This window comes from Anguilla anguilla, chromosome 16, assembly GCF_013347855.1.
Source record: "Anguilla anguilla isolate fAngAng1 chromosome 16, fAngAng1.pri, whole genome shotgun sequence".
Classification (NCBI taxonomy): domain Eukaryota; kingdom Metazoa; phylum Chordata; class Actinopteri; order Anguilliformes; family Anguillidae; genus Anguilla; species Anguilla anguilla.
This window is the reverse complement of record NC_049216.1, coordinates 23,252,064-23,268,723: the sequence shown is the minus strand read 5'-3', so window position 1 is coordinate 23,268,723 and position 16,660 is coordinate 23,252,064. Positions and strand designations below refer to the sequence as shown.

The following is a 16,660-nucleotide window of genomic DNA, read 5'->3' as shown; positions in this document are numbered from 1 at the left end:
CCTGCAAGAGCTCCTCCTCTGGTCAAGCAGAAGAATGCAGTCTACCTATGCACAACATATACTCCTCAGACTCCTCAGACTGCCCAGCTCAGCTGTTGGGCCCTACTGTGAAGGAGGCAGTGTCTGGCTGCAGGCGCTTCAGGGGAGAGATGTGTGTTTCTGAGTTTTGAAAAATTTGAAAAAATGAAACAAATATTTGAAATCAGCATTGAATGTTAATTTTAAAAAAACTTAAATACATGGCCTTGTAAGGACATCTTACACAGCTGCATATGGTAACCTTCTCTGGCCACACCTACCCGCACTACAGTTTCACAAACTATGAAAAACACTAGGTCAATCAAGAACACAAAACAACATGCCCTGTGGTGTAATAGCCCAGCAGTGATGCGTTGCCAAACATACGCAGTGCAAATGCTCCCTTTTCTGATCAAATTACAAAAAGAAGCAGGAGTCTAGGAATCAGTTTGTTTATTTATTATTATTTAACCATTATTTAACTGGTTGAGCTTTTAAGGTTGTGACCAGGCAACAAGGTCAGCAAGGACAATACATTATATCCCAACTGAGTACAGGCATCAGGCACAATACAGAATTAAACCAAGACAGAATACACGCAACCGCAACTTTGCTTCTAATTTCTAACTTAAGTTTGTTCAAAAAAAAAAAAAAATCACGTGTCAAAAATGTTTTGTTTGTCAAGTCCAGGCACGAATACCAATTCCTCTGTGTATTTTGTAAGATGCTCTATGACCAAAGTACGTTATAAATAAAAGACTACTTACTTCTTTTATGATGGGATAGCCCTGCCCCCCTCCCCCTAAAAGAGCGTGTTTCTCAGTTTATGGCATTGACAAGTCAGCAAGAAGCAGAGTCCCTTCGTGCATCACGTCAGAAGTTTAGTTTTGAAAGATTATACGATCTCGCTCTGCTGTCATCAATAAGCCAGTGGAACTTTTTCAAGATTTTTTTTTTTTTGCCAGTCTCACATCAACGGTCTTTATTGTCTCTTACTGTTCCATATCACACTGAAATGTAATCTCTTTAAAACAGTTTACACCAGCAACAGAGTTACCAGGACACTACAGGTGCGTTGGACTGTTTAAGAAGCCCAGGCAGCAGTAAAAAAAAGTATCAATCTATATTAGATTTTAATAAATCCCAGCTTGAACCTGGCAATGGTACATTCAGGCATAGTTTCCATCATCAATCTAAGAATATAATCCGTTAAAAACATACTGCAACACAGGAGTCTTCATCTGCCCTGTGAATCTCCCTGGGTTTCAGCCCTGAACAACTGACAATGCTGTCTGCTGGTCTGTAACCAGGTGCTTTTCAGTTAGCTCACAGACACTACCAAACAGAAATCATACAGCAGATCTGGTTGTCATATGTGCGTTTTTCCCCCCACATCATTTCTTAGCCAAAATGCAAAGCTTGTTGAGGTTTTTCCTCTGATCAAGATTAAACCTTTGACATAATTCCTTCCCATAAGAATCTGCATGGTGCAGGAATTGGTTCACTAGTGCTTTTGGACGATCAACAGCTAATACCATTTTCCATACAAGTCCTCAACAAACAAAATGGACAAGTGCATCTGTAGGGTGCATCTAGGCCTAAGACACACAAGGAATGAGGGCCAAGCTTCTAATAAACAGTGCTTCGTAGGGAAAAACGAACGCACAAACGTACAGCGCGTGTGCTTTGGGTGTTGCATTAGAAAATAACACGGGCTTTAACAGGATGCCGCTTGTGTGCGAGACGCCGCTTAGCGGCTGAACCCGATACGCGTGAGCTTTGAACCTTTCGCCTCGGGAACCGCAGAGGAGGACCGGGGCGAGCGCTGGGAAGGCCGTTCGCCCGCGTGCGGAGACAGGAAACCCGCAACCGCATGGGTCCTCAGCCAGCGTCTCGCCGAAGAAAACCAGAACAATCTGAACCAGGAACAGACAGAGCAGGCGGGAAACGCATTGACCTTTGACCCCTGCATGCCATGGTTACCATTCGAACAGTAACATCAAAGTGGCGTATACAGTGAAGTTACGCCTGCAGAAGTTGTACATGTGTATATTACCGTATTACATCACATAAGTTATTGTTCAACTTATACTACATCGGAACAATTTCCTACGGTGTGTGCAATCTGAGATTGCTGAACAAGGAAAGAAGTACGACACAATATAAAAACTGATAATATATATAAAATGAATGTGTTTGTATTAATAGCCTCTGGAGACAAAGTCATGGCACAAGCTGCTTTCGAACTACTTGAAGTGTATTCTCTTGCTTTAGACCACAAACCCCTGCATGTCCTGATACCAACCATTATACAGTTGGTTGGTCAACAGAAACTTCTGCATCTAAAATGTCTTTCATTGCACGTAAAAACTGGAATAATATTATTTTTAAGCCCAAAAGTGAACTATTGGTTTGATTGTACTGAACAAGTGCAGATCCACAACACCTGGTTAAGGACGCCTCAAAAATCTACACTGTGTGGTAGTGCAGTATAATGGTTAGGGAAGTGGGTGTGTAACCCAATTCGATTCCCAGGAAGGACACTAACGTTGTGCCCCTGAGCAAGGTACTTAACTGAAATTGCTTCAGTGCATTTAGCTTGCCAAATAATTGGATACTGTGTAAAATGCAATAGTTGTGTAAGTTGCTCCTGCTAAATGGCTATAATGCAATGTAACGTTGCTGCAAGTATTCAGTCTTCGCAAAAGCAAAGGAATCTTTGTATCCACGCAGAAAAACAGGGCTTGCAGTGATGGTTTACATTCAATGTCTTTGCACAATCTAACAAAACCACTACAACTGGCCCTGACTTGACACCTTTCACGTGTTATTCTAAAAACATAAATGGAATAAAGGTCCTTGAACATAAATTTAGAGAAAAAAAAAAAGAAAAAGAAAGAATCTGTCCTGCGTTAGGATCGGGTCCAGATGTGTGGGTAATTTCAGGAGCAGTACATCTGGACCCGATCCAAACGGGTCACGTCACACTGGAACGATTGCATGTTAATCATAGACCACACACTGTAGAGACAACCATGTAGACCTCCCGTTGTGTCATTCACCACCTTCCTGCCCTTACGGGGTCTTTCTCTGCCTCTACAGTCTTAGCACCGCAATCACAATATGTCCATGTGCAAACACACACACAATGAAACACGCACGTAATATAATCATACTTACATGCATCTGTGAAGGTCAACCCTTATTCACTGCCTGGCATGTTCAACATTTCCCTAGTAATTTTAAATATTGTGAACATCAGAGCAAGCTCTGCCTTTCATTTTATTTTCTTAGTAGATGTCCTTATCTACCATGACTGACATTGCTTACATTTGACATATATCCACAGCTAGATATTCATTGAAACAATTAAGTCTAATTACCTCTCTCATGGTCACAACAGCAGTATCCTAGCTGTGATTTGAACCTGTAACCTTCTGGTTACGAGCCTAGCTTCTCAGCTTTAGTATCCTGTAACTCAACCCCCCACCCCAGCACCACCACAAGGGATCCAGCCAAAAAGTAAAAGGCACGCTCACAGTATCACAAATGATAAACCTTCACAATATTATGACTATTTAGCTTGGGAATAACCCCATTAGTTCAAGGGTCTAGTCAAAACCTTTTTTTGTCATTCATTTTACAAATACACGCTATTTTCAACTTTGCAAACATAATTTTCTTGTTGGCATGAGCTGAAGTCACGTTCATATGGTCCACATATGGACTTGCGTGAACAGAATTCAGGATAACACGCGTGCAATGTAAAGACACGCGAATGTAACATGTTTAGCATGCCAGTTCTCACGTGTTCGTGTCCCTTTAATGAAACTGTGATAGTTTTGGTAACTCTAAAAATTCCCATAGCATAGCATAACAGTCTGCTCTACATCAAATGCACCTGGTTTTTATGAAGAGAATATTGCCTTTAGCAGTAATAAAGTTTACAAACATTCAAGTCAGAATTTCATTTTCAAAGCCAAAATTCAACTTAATGGCCCTCTGTAAATCTAGACTTTAAAAATGAATCCAACAAGGATTTAAGAACTAGCCATCACTGAGATTATTCCAGCATGGTGACAGTGTGTGTGTGTGTGTGTGTGTGTGTATGTGTATATATATATATATATATATATATATATATATATATAGTACAGGTATATGTATGCATATACAGGTAAATGCGAAAGTATTGGGATAGTGACACACTTTTTGCTGTTTTGGCTCTGTAGTCCAGCACATTGGATTTGAAATGAAACAATAAATATGAGGTATGGGTGCAGACTGTCGGCTTTAATTAGAGGATATTTACATCCATATCAGATGATTGGTGGAGGAATTACAGCCCTTTTTACACAGTCCCCTTTTTATGAAATTGTTGTTTTAATTCCAATTCAATGTGCTGGATTACAGAGCCAAAACAACAAAAATGTCCCAGTACCTTCGCATTTAACTGTATATTTTCCAAAGATCCAGCTTCCCAGAGATAATATTTTTTTGAATTATTATTATTATTATTTCCAAACAAAAGAGATGAATCTGATTATGTTTGGAACGATGATTAACTGGGTTTCAGAGTAGAAACAGGGTAGTGAGCATCTGAGACGGTCACTGTGTGGACAGTGTTAGAGCGCCTAGTCACTAACTCACCCTAGAGGAGCTTAATCTCGGTTTTGACACGGTCACGCCACGGTCATGCCACCTCACAGCGAGCTGGTCAGGTTAAGGTAAAGCAAGCGGAGCTTTCGGAAGCGCTCAGTCCCACACGTGCGTCTCTTTAACTGATCTGAGGTAGGATAACTACAACTCCTATGGGTACGTTCCTTCTCCCCCAGGTTCAAGGTTATTACAAAAATCTTTTGTCCCTCACTAATATGGATATTGACACAGTTGTGTTTCAAAAGATAATGGCTGTATAAAGCCAGTTAGAAAAAATAAACAACGGGCTCCAATAACATGTATAAAAACATTCCCCGCAGAACGAGTCAAAAGAAGACATCCATACCCTCCAGGCTGCCTTCAGTTTTTAGATTGTGTACACTGAACGTACAGTAGCATGTTTGTAAAATAAATTATTGGGCCAATGTGACTCGTATCAGTTGGTCACACAACAGGGGCATTTTTCCTTGCCCAACCCTGTTCCGGGAGATCTACTGTCCTGTACATTTTCATTTCAACCCTAATTTGGCAAATCTGATTCTACTAATTAGCAGCTGAATGAGATCTCTAGCTGTTGTATGAAGTGTGATTTGTTAGGGTTGGAGCAAAAACCTACAGGATGGTAGATCTCCAGGAACAATATTAGGCAGCTCTGATCTAAAGGAAGACTGTGTTCCATACAGCTGTAAATCCTACTGCTTTTGCAACACAGCCAGGTCAGAGGTCTGTTTCTAACGGTGAGTTATTCTGTGCGATGAGTTCATAGCAGTTACAACTGAACCTCACTCTAAGAGCCTGAATAAAAAGATTGTTTTTTCTTTGACTTGTAACCACAAGGTGGAACACGGCGCTATGTTCATTGAGAAATGTACCCAAGTACTGACATCAAGCCCAATACATAAATCATATCAGTCTGGCTCTGAATATGGGAGCCCCCAGAGTTCACAAAAGATGACAGGCAGAAATTTTGGTACCGTACTACTTCTATCCTACTTCACAAACTGAGCAGAATCTTGTGGGGGTGCCATCTAGTGGTAGTTTTAAGAATGACAGTGTCAATAAGCTTTAACTCGCACTACAGGCCTTTTTTTTTTTTTTTTTTTTTTTTTTAAAGCTGAGGCACCTTGGACAGTTTCAGGCAACAGTCAGACTTTGTAACCATAGCAGGATTAATATTTGTAGGTTTGTGCATGCATGAAAACAAATTAAAACAATATAGTGCAGCATCTCAGTTTCTGTAACTGTCTGATTACAGAAAAATAAAACTACATCATATGTACAGATGGATGACAAATTTAAGGGAAAACCAGAATAAATGAGTGGAGAAACATAGCAAATGCAGATTCTTCCATACAGGTGTACTGCATGATACAATTGGGCAATTAACATCCTATCATGCTCTGTGGCATGTATAAAAATTCTGAGCAGGCCCAGTTGACCTCAATTTTGGATCAAGATGATAAGAGGTAAAGATCCATATGACTTTTAAAGAGGGTTCATTATTGGGGCACGCATGGCAGGAGGTAAATAGGATCAGAAATTGTGGTCAAAAGCGCACGTTCGACGATGGTGATTCTCGTGTATTAGTACAATATGTCAAGAAAAACAGAAGAGCAGCTCTTCCACAGGTGAATGAAAATGTCAATGCAGGACATGATCAGATCATCTCAGCAAGAACAGTCTGTCAACAACTACAAAGAGATGGATATTACAGTAGGGTTTTGTCTTATATGCATTTATTTATTATAAATTGTTGGTCTTGTTACTATTTTTATTTTTTAATCGTTTCGATTTTTGAAGTACAATCATTATCGTATTTTGTAATCTCGGCATAATTGGAAATGAGGGCTTGTTGCTTCAATACGTCTCTGGGGAATGAAGGTTGATTGATTGATCGTACTGCAATACCTTGCCAGAAGGTGGGGCTAGCATGGGGGGGGGGGGGGCAGGGTCAGTGACTCTCGTGAGGCTGAGGCATAGGCTGTACAAAAATTGGGTCGAGGCCAGCTGAGGCATATGCGGAATGACAGGAGCTGGTGCGCTCTGATGCCGCAGACTGCTGGTGCGCCAGAGACCAGCCGCACGAGATGCATATCTCTCCGGAACCAAAAGCTTTACATCAACGTGTAAACGTGTACGTTTTACCAGGGACACTTTCTGCTTACTAACACTTTCTTTACATACTTTTTTCTGAAAACCTCAATCCTATAATATTTTCTGATGTCTGCCTGTGTGTTACAGCAGTGCAGTGCTATTCTGCCAATTGCTCAAGTGTGCGGTTCGGTACCTTGTGGGTGAGGATTGCGTGGAGTCCTCGGGAATCAGACAGCCACTGCAGGCAGGAAGCGTACGACTGTGGGGCACAGGGTGGCTTCACTCACACACACATCTGGGTCAGGCAGTTCCTCCTCAAGCCTAAAACCATCATAATCCTCACTGTGAAAACACACAGACCAGGCCAACACATGAATCTCCAAACAATATCACTGGCAACATCGTGACTGGTAGCTATGACAAAAAAAGTGAGACTTCTTCAGCCAGAAGTTGGGTGGGGCTGTCAAACAGGACTCATGGAAACACAGCCCCTGTATTTTTTAAAGGAGAGCAGAGTCTTGTGATTGGATCAGAAAACAAAAACAGCAACAACCTGGAATATTACCTTTAACGATTTGAACATTCTGTTATTGGAATGTTTTTTTTTTTTTTAATTAAGCGTTCTAGAACTCCATTCATTTCAGTTACCAATAGTGATTGTCACATTAGCATTAGAATGTTCAATTAAGAACATTTTAATCACGTGTTTTGAACCAACACCTTAATCTTGGGTGCCTGTCTAAATAAAATAGCAGCAGGTTGCTGGCAGAGACTTCCAAATGAAAGGAAATTTGGAAAATTCCATCACTGTGCATAGGAAATAGTATGGCAAAGTAGACGGACAGGTTTCTCCACATGGAGAAGTGATTCACAGCAATCCAGGAATGGGTGCCCACTGCTATCTGAAAACCAATCAATTCACCCTGTGGAACACTGAGCAACTGTCTGTTTACTGCAGTTATTCTACCGACACACTAGATGGGGTAAGATATAAGGCATTCTCACTGTAATCCAATGACATCAAATTTTAAAAAAGCAATGAAAAAACAAGACAAACAGGAAAGTGGCTGGCTTACCCATTTTTATTAGCTCCTTTATGTGGTATGAGGAGAAAAACACAATAACCGAAAACCATCAACATAAAGGCACCAATTCATACCAAAAATCCAGCAACAAAAATCTAAACACCCAGAGTGCTACTACAAACACAGTTGTTGCTTTGCAAAAAAAAATCTTTATCTGAGGGCTGAGAGAGGCCTTTTGTAGAACCCACTAATTAAGCAACTGGTAGCAGCTGCCTTGACTGATAATGAGTCAAGCAGCTAATCTGCCTGTGAGTGGAGATGACATCATCTGTGCTCCAGTAGCCCGCCAAGGTAGCAGAAACACTTGGGAGCAATTTCAGTGCCCTTATCAGGAGTTTAAATCTCGGGTTAAAGTACCAAGACCACAGTTCTGTGGTCTACAGGTTTAAACCTGTGGTTAAAACGCTAGCTCACCCGACTGCAGTTGGCCCCTTGAGCTTCTGAATGGACAGCACCTGGGGAGCAGCTCTTTCTGGGTCCACACAACATACCCATGAACATACCCATGAAACAGCAAAATAAAACTTCCAGATGACTGAAATTTCTACAGATCAGATTTGGAAATGGCAACAAAGGAATCAAATGAATTAAATAGACTCATCTGTCAAAGTAAGTCTGATTACAGCTGTGTGGGAAATGGAGAGGTCAGCTGAGTGCTGCCTCATCCCGGAAGCCAAGTGAAAAAAAAGTTACATCACCATGACAACGCAACTTGTGTCTAAGGCTAAGCCCTCTAGTGGTGGCATGTTTTTTTTTAACACATAGGACGTAGGAATATTTACGTGTTTGTCAGACACCCGTATTGAGCAACTTAAATATCAGCAGTTTTCATTTTATATCATGATAATTCGGTTACACACATATATACATGCATGCACACACGTACATGCAAATAAACGCACACACAAACACCAAGTACACACACTAGAATGTACACACATGCCCGCACACGTGCACACACACAATCCCCAAGCGTTCACACTCGAATACATACACACACACACACACACGAATGACTCAGCACACTCAGCCGTTTTGCTTGGAGGAGTAGAACGTCTTCTGTGTCAGTATTGCTAACAGTGAAAAGAATAGTGTGAATACTCCAGCTCACCTTCACTCAGATTATTGACTGAACACGCATTTGCGCAAAACATACTTAAAAAATACAAAATATATATATTTAAAAATATGATTTGAAACTATCTTAATTTATTTGAAAGTAACAAACAGAATTTATTTTAAGTACATTTTAAATATTTTCATTATAATTACAAATTATTTGATTGCATTGATGCATCCATAAATACTCAAGATACTTACTTCGCCAATGTTTTCACAGGAAAATAAGTGATGGTGGACAATTTTTTTCAAAGTGGGAGACATCGTTGAAATCCTATAACCTAGTGCACGTTTTTAAAAATAATAATAATAATAATCATTCAAAAATCTTAAAATACCTGTAGAATTTTTAAAAACTCTTTTAACTTATTTCCAATACAAGTATTTGGCTTTTAAAGAAAGAGGACGGTATGTGAATAGGATCCCCACACAGGTGGGATATTTAATTTCCAAGGACTGGATTTGGCGGTTTCTTGTTCATATCACTAGGGGGCGCTAACAACCTAAACAATAGGTGGATGTGGTGGAAGCTCAACCAAGCCCATTCAAATGCTGAAGTAATTTCCTCTGATAGATTTCGATACTTGACATCACGCTTGTCTACGTGCCGCAGAGCTCGTGTCACCTTTTTCTCCTAAAGTACGTTAAGTGGGGAGGGTGTAAGAGCTACGTTACAAAGGCACTTAGAGCATCGCCCAGGTAACTTCTTCAACCTCTGGTGGCTGCAATTACATTAGAAAAAGCATTTTTCTTAAAGTTTAATAATATATTGTATCTATTTACAAATACACCAATGAAACACTGATGCTCATTATGTATGTTTTGTCTTTTTATAGGCTATTTTTTATTTTAGCGTTCACAGGGGAAGGTTAAAAATGGCTGGATTTTTTCAAATGCTGAGAAAGAAGAAAGAAGTAAGTCTGATTTACATTATTATCACATCGCATTCAAATGCACTGCTTTTTTGGGATTATAATATTTACTTTTGAAGTGAACTTCAAATATCTCTGCTGGGTGACAACTGAAATCCTTGTTTGACAGTTAATTCCTCTGATTGGATTCATGGCGTTCGCAGCGGCAGGTGCCACTTCTGCCTGCATTTATTTCTTACTGACGAAACCAGATGTGATGTAAGTATTAATTTTCTTTTTCGACATTAACAAATGCTAAAATAAATTATGTGCAATATATACAAAATAAAAGTAACATAAAATAATGATTAGAACAAATGAAGAATAATATGGTGATAAGGTACTTTAGGCTATATGTGCGTCAGGTTTACGTATTTTCATGAGGACACATTCATATTTACAGATTATCAGTTTCTCAGAGAATGTTAAGCAGGTTAGCGGGTAAAGTTTTTTATAGGCAATTTCGTTAGATAGGCTACGCGTGATCAGTCTGCATTAGTATGATATTAGGCAATGATAATAATTTAACTTTTTTAATCTGACGCACATAGTACCTGATCATCATATTATTCTTTAATCTTTATAGAATAAACAAGACAACGAATCCAGAACCATGGGAGAACCTCGACCCATCGAAGCCCCAGAAGGTATAGCGTATTTCCAGGTTCCTTCCTCCAGATATCTATGCATTTACTCCATGTTGTTTCCTTACACGAACAATGCGAGTCCAAGTCTCATTTAACATCTGTGGCAGCGTCTGGCATGGATATAGGCCTGCACATTTTATTTCATTGTTTTACCGGGAGCAGCGCTCCTACAATGTCTTCATAATATAGTCGTGACGTTTTTTTAAAGCAGTGTTTTCCTGTTGCTAGGATGCTATTTTAGGCTAACGTCACGTTCGGACCGGGAAGGAGCTCGGTTTGATAACGTTAAGCCATAATGGAGACAGTCGCTTGCGTTCATTAAAAAAGAAAAAAAAAGAAAATGGGGAAATGAAAGACAGGATGCCTAAGAGGAGTTTTTCCCCTCTTCTGCAGCTCATCACGATAAACCAGCAGTGGAAGCCAGTGGAGGAGCTGCAGCTCCTGAAGAAGCTGACAAAGTGAAGTCTCTCCCCTAAACCAACCCCCCCCCCTCCGTCAAAACCCCCCACCCGATCCGGGCCACGCACCCCTCCAACCCCTGCCAGTCTAACAGAATCATCTCTGCACAGACTCTGGTCTCTGGCATTCAGTGTGCGGAAATGCTTCTGTTCCACTGGAGGGGTCTGATCACCCGCTGGAATTCTGGTGCATCCCGGACCCAAAGGACTCCCCCAAAACCATCCGCCCTGAAGAAGCCCCACTGTTCGCACCTCTGTGAAACAGCTGCACCATGGTGTGAAATTAAGGCAAAGCACTGCTGGAAAAATGTTTTACTCTCTGGATTGTATATATGACTGTAAATAAACTGTTGCTTTTGAAGCTCTATTGCTGGCTTCAATGTCTGCTTGAATTTTTTACCCACATTATTTGACAGCATGAAATGAAAAGTTGTTTTGCAGGCAGTGACCATTGTGACAGTAGACCTTCAAAGTCCATTGGCTTCCAGCAGTTATGACTGTGAGTGGGTCTGATCCACCTCCACAGCACATGTACAGGAATGGCTGGGAGTTTTAGTTCCCTCCTGCACCTGCTGCTGGAGGACATTGTTTTACAGTGGGAATCCTCTGTGCTGTGTACACACAGAAAAACTACCCCACTCCTCCCTGACATCCACATTTACTCCTGTATTTGATTCCTACATCAGCAGCAGTGCTGTCCAGTGCATCACAACAGTGTCTGGAGGCGATAATTGGGTTTATATTATTGACGTTGGCTCAGTGCAGCTTGGGTGTGTTACAGCACTTATCATGCTGTTCTGCTCACACAGGGAGATAGGCTGGTGTTATCAGTCCCCTGAACTACCACTAGGGGCGCCTCTTTTAAATGTTCCTCCATCTCAACGACACAGCAACCTACCCAATGCACGTCTACCCAGCTTGAAGCATTAATCCTATCCGTTTTTTGGCCGGGGCTTTGAATACTTTAATGCCATCGCAGCGCTGTATTACGGGTGAAGCCTGGCGGCCGACTTTGTGGCGGCAAGATGAAAATGTCTGTCACTCCATTGCCTTAAATGCAATATAATGTTTCTTTTTGGCTAGACCACAACAGCGGGGCCCTACAAACGCGAATGTCTGTGACTGAGTGACTGACTGAGTGAGTGATGAAGCTACACCATTGGTTGGCCGAGTTATGAAGTCACACCATTGATCGGCCGGTCCAGCAATACACTAGGTTTTGACCTGGTCTTGTTCTAGATAAGGTAAATCCTTCACATTGTAATTCCATGTCAAGTTCATTTTGACCTTGAGCATGTTCAAGAGGATACGAGACCACTGGCCTGACAAAAATATTTTTAAACACAAGGTCGTCATCTTTCTTTTAATTTTGGTTAGTAGTTTTTTTTTTTTTTTTGAACCACAGCCCTTCTCACAGATCATTACTGAGAGTATAAAGTGAAATGTAGAGATAATTCAAAGAATCTACGATGTACAATAATAATAAAAATTCACTCAAATCTTAAATTGGACAGGATGAGATGGACACAAGCCAGCCAAGTACTCCCAATAAAAAGCACCAGTCTTGCCAACTTGATGCATTAAGTGAATTTTGTTTTCTCTCCACCATGACTCAGCAAAGCTGCACAATATCAACTCAACATGTACATTTGAATCAGGGGGGTGGGGGTGTTGGGCTCTATGAAAATTAATCGAGATGAGCTGGAACACAACCCTACTACCATCTATAAAGGAACTTGCCCACACTCCCTCTCTAACACACACACACACACGCACACACACAGTAAAATCAATGACTGTGGCCTCTGCTGGTGGGCTGGGCTAACAGTGACCTCGTGATGAGTGCCTCTCCCTCTTTCTCCCCTCACAAATTCAGCCAACAGGATCAAACCCTTATTGTTCAAGCCTCACAGCAGCACAGGTTTGGACATGTCACCCTCATGTTGTCTTCACGTAGTGCACGCGTTCCATAAACACCCTATCCTGAGGTGCCGCCTGTGTCCACGTCATGTATTTATTAGACTCTTACATGCTGCTGCTCATACAGTCAAACACATGAATACAAGCAGATCTGATCCATCAGCACCACCTTACTGACACCCTGTCTCTCTCTCTACACATGTTAGACTCACTGGGCCACATGCTGATTTCCATACCCAGGCTGGAAATAGGTTCTTTTTTGCACCTGCACAGCTGCCTTAGGTACCACCACTTTTACGTCTTTTCTTTTCTCATTCAGGATGAATTACCTTCCCACAGCTCATCACTTACTTTGGACCTAATTCGAGGAGGAACATCCACATCCACTGCCTGGGATTTAAACCTGCAACCTTATATGATTCTAGTTCCTTACCCAGAATGCTTCAGAGCCTTATGGCTGTTGCACCCTCTCCCTCTCTCTGTGGTACCTAACATTATGCAAAGAAAAGCATCTGTCATTTTACTACAGGGCAAAGGGAAGATAACATTATGTCTGACATTCAAAGATCCACTTATTGGCCATTACAGTACCATAAAGTCTGAAAACTCCCCACCATAAAAAGCATTATACTGTACAACATAAATCAACTAAATGGATACACACTGGTGAGTTTCAATAGATGCAAAACAAAATATTTGGGTTGCCAGGAATTGGTCAAAAATTCAGAATATGAAGTCAAGGTTAAAAATGTGTTAAAATAAGTATTTCTGTTTAGCGCTGCTAAGTAAATCCATTTAAATGAAGATGTGTGTGTGGGTGTGTGTATTGAGATTACTCTGTGATAAAACTGGTGTATGTTGTGAATGTCTAAAGTATCTCAAAAGCAAAATTATAACATGATTTGCCCATGAATGATCACAGATTGGACACATGTAAAAAGATAAGACTATTTTGATGAAAGGGTTATGTGCTTCGGTAAACAGAATTCAGATCTCACAGAAAATGCAACAATTAGGGTTTCCATTGCATCAAATGTGCTGTCTACATACAGAAAACAGAGGAACTTAATGAACTGTATAAAACCCCTTGAAAACCAAGGATCTGTGCAAAATCCAAGAAAGTTCATAACCTTACACAATTTTCCACATTCAAAATGTAAGCACTTTCATAACTTTGAATATTCCACAAAGTCAAGTACTTTCAAGATTTTCAAGTGCCTTGTGTAAACAAGAACACATTAATAGCAAAACAATATAATTTATTCATTTAGCAGATGCTTTTAGCCAAAGCAAACTAAGTGCATTTCACATGGTAAGCAAAAGCAAGATTCCCCCAGCTCTGGTTGCTGAGACATGTTTGTTCAACAGGGATGGTTCTTTTATCACCAGAGCAGATGGACGTTAAAATATAACCCTGACTTCATTGTCCTCCTTTGTGTACGTGACTGACTGACACAGGACAACAGTATCACATTGATACTTCCTGTAGCCGTCACCCACACACTTCTCACATGACTAGGGAGCTAGGAGGGGTCACAACTCCCCCACCCACACTCTTTGCTTCCTCATAAGGGGCGGGGCTCCCTCTTCTCTGAGTTGGTGCTGCCAAAACCAAAAGCAGCCGTTGGCCAGGAACCCAGTCTGTGACTGAATCACAAAAAAATTTACCTAACGAGATTATCTTGTTGCGTGTGACCTGTATACATACAGACTAACTCACAAACACACCTTTCATTTTACAGAGCCTCTATCTAGTCTGTTTGTTCCACTGAGATAAAATTCTCTCTTCACATTTGAGACGTTACTTTATTGTGCACACACTCCACACACAAACATGAACGAACACACACACAGTTAACCGTCATTTCATTATGTTGTACCTAATGATCTTTATATACTGTTTTCATTTTTGCTTCCAAAAAGAATAAGTGTAACTCGAACAGTAGCAGCATACAATGTACCCATATAACCAACATACAATATACAATGCTACCATAAAACAGTCATATGGTTATAGCAGATACTGTTTTTTATGACATTCTGACCAAAGTCAATTAATTTCTGGTTGTGTGCCATGAATGTCTCTGGTGTATATTTAATTCACACGATTGTTTTATTTAATAGAAACCAGAAAAAAAACAGCTTGGTTGTTTTCCAGGAAGTTACGTTGGACTGGGAATGATTGATCTTCCTGTTGCAAGATTAATATGTGATATGAGGACACTTAACCCTCCTGTTATGTTGCGGGTCAAATTGACCCTTTTTAAAGTTTGAAAATCTAGGAAAAATACTTAAAATTATTTTTTCAGTATGAAACTTTTTCTACTGGCCTTAATTAGTGTAATCAACATTCTAAATGAAAATGGTTCATTTCATGTATTTGCAAACCCCCCCTGTATGTTTATATCACCCGGGAACATTTTTGCTGTACCTAAAAAATGAACAGAACAGGAGGGTTAAATCCATGCCACAATATCTTTAACGAAAGGTTTAATGTTTTTCAACGTGCAATATAAAGATGGCAAATAATAATGCATTACCTAATATTTACATATCCAGAGTGACCTGTAGGACTGGCTCTCTCAATGCAGGAGAAAATAACTGTGCTCAACCAATTTACATGAGTAATAATGCCCAGATATGGAAAATTCAGGTTCGAGAAAGTCCACCCCAGTATTTTGTTCCAATCATCTGGATTCGCTAATTAGCCTACCACAAGTCTTCAGCCAGGAAGCAGAACTACTCAGTGAAATCAGCTGCATGAGTTCATGGGTGTAAAAAACAAATAGCAGAACTTTTCACTTTCTGAACCCTAAACTTCCTACCTCTGATAGAGACCTGGCTAAGAACATTCCCATACTGGATTTTCATCCTTCATCAGTATTGATGAGATGATATCATATGAACTAAAATACATATAAAATTATTGCAAATCAGTATTATATTAGGAAAAGGCAATATCATGCAGATATATAATATTATAATGCAGATATTCCATAATAGTGAACAGCAAGCTACAGTCCCCTCCAAAAGTATTGGAACAGCAAGGCCAATTCCTTTGTTTTTGCAATACACTGAATACATTTGGGGTTGAGATAAAAAGATGAACATGAGACAAGAGTTCAGAATTTCAGCTTTTATTTCCTGGTATTTACACCTAGATGTGTTAAACTACTTAGAACATAGCACCTTTGGTATCAGACCACTCAATTTTTAGGTGAGCAAAAGTATTGGAACAGAGAGTATTTAAGTAAATGAAAGCAAATAACACTTAATATTTGGTAGCATATCTCTTGCTTGCATTAACTGCATCAAGCCTGCGACCCATTGACATCACCAAACTGTTGCATTCTTCTTTTGTGATGCTTTTCCAGGCTTTTACTGCAGCCTCTTTCAGTTGTTGTTTGTTTCGGGGGGTTTTTCCTTCTATCTCCTCTTCAGGAGGTGAAATGCATGCTCAATTGGGTTAAGGTCTGGTGATTGACTTGGCCAGTCTAAAACCTTCCACTTTTTCTCCCTAATGAAATCCGTTGATGTGTTGGCAGTGTGTTTTGGGTCATTGTCTTGCTGCATGATGAAGTTCCTCCCAATTAGTTTGGACGCATTTCTCCGTAAGTTGGCAGACAGAATGTTTTTGTAGACTTCTGAATTCATCCTGCTGCTACCATCATGAGTTACATCATTAGTAAAGATTAGTGAGCCCACTCCAGAAGCAGCCATGCAAGCCCAAGCCATGACACTTCCTCCAC

General features: G+C 40.4%; 2 protein-coding genes across 5 annotated transcripts in view; one reads left to right on the top strand and one right to left on the bottom strand.

Annotated features, from left to right (window-relative positions):
- Positions 1 to 8,007, bottom strand: part of LOC118215460 (COP9 signalosome complex subunit 2-like) — a 46,632-nt gene extending 38,625 nt beyond the window's left edge. For all 4 annotated transcript variants that reach the window (XM_035396296.1, XM_035396297.1, XM_035396298.1 and 1 more), the window contains exons 1-2: positions 7,848 to 8,007; positions 6,965 to 7,113 (exon numbers count right to left, since the gene is read on the bottom strand). The gene's annotated coding sequence lies outside the window, so the exon portion shown is untranslated. The remainder of the gene's footprint in view (positions 1 to 6,964; positions 7,114 to 7,847) is intronic.
- A 1,516-nt stretch (positions 8,008 to 9,523) lies between these two features.
- c16h15orf48 (chromosome 16 C15orf48 homolog) lies at positions 9,524 to 11,358 on the top strand. Its single transcript, XM_035396305.1, has 5 exons — positions 9,524 to 9,674; positions 9,812 to 9,889; positions 10,017 to 10,105; positions 10,473 to 10,533; positions 10,927 to 11,358. Exons 2-5 carry the CDS (start codon positions 9,851 to 9,853, stop codon positions 10,993 to 10,995), a joined length of 258 nt encoding a protein of 85 aa, XP_035252196.1. The 5' UTR covers positions 9,524 to 9,674; positions 9,812 to 9,850; the 3' UTR covers positions 10,996 to 11,358.
- Positions 11,359 to 16,660: the final 5,302 nt, after the last annotated feature.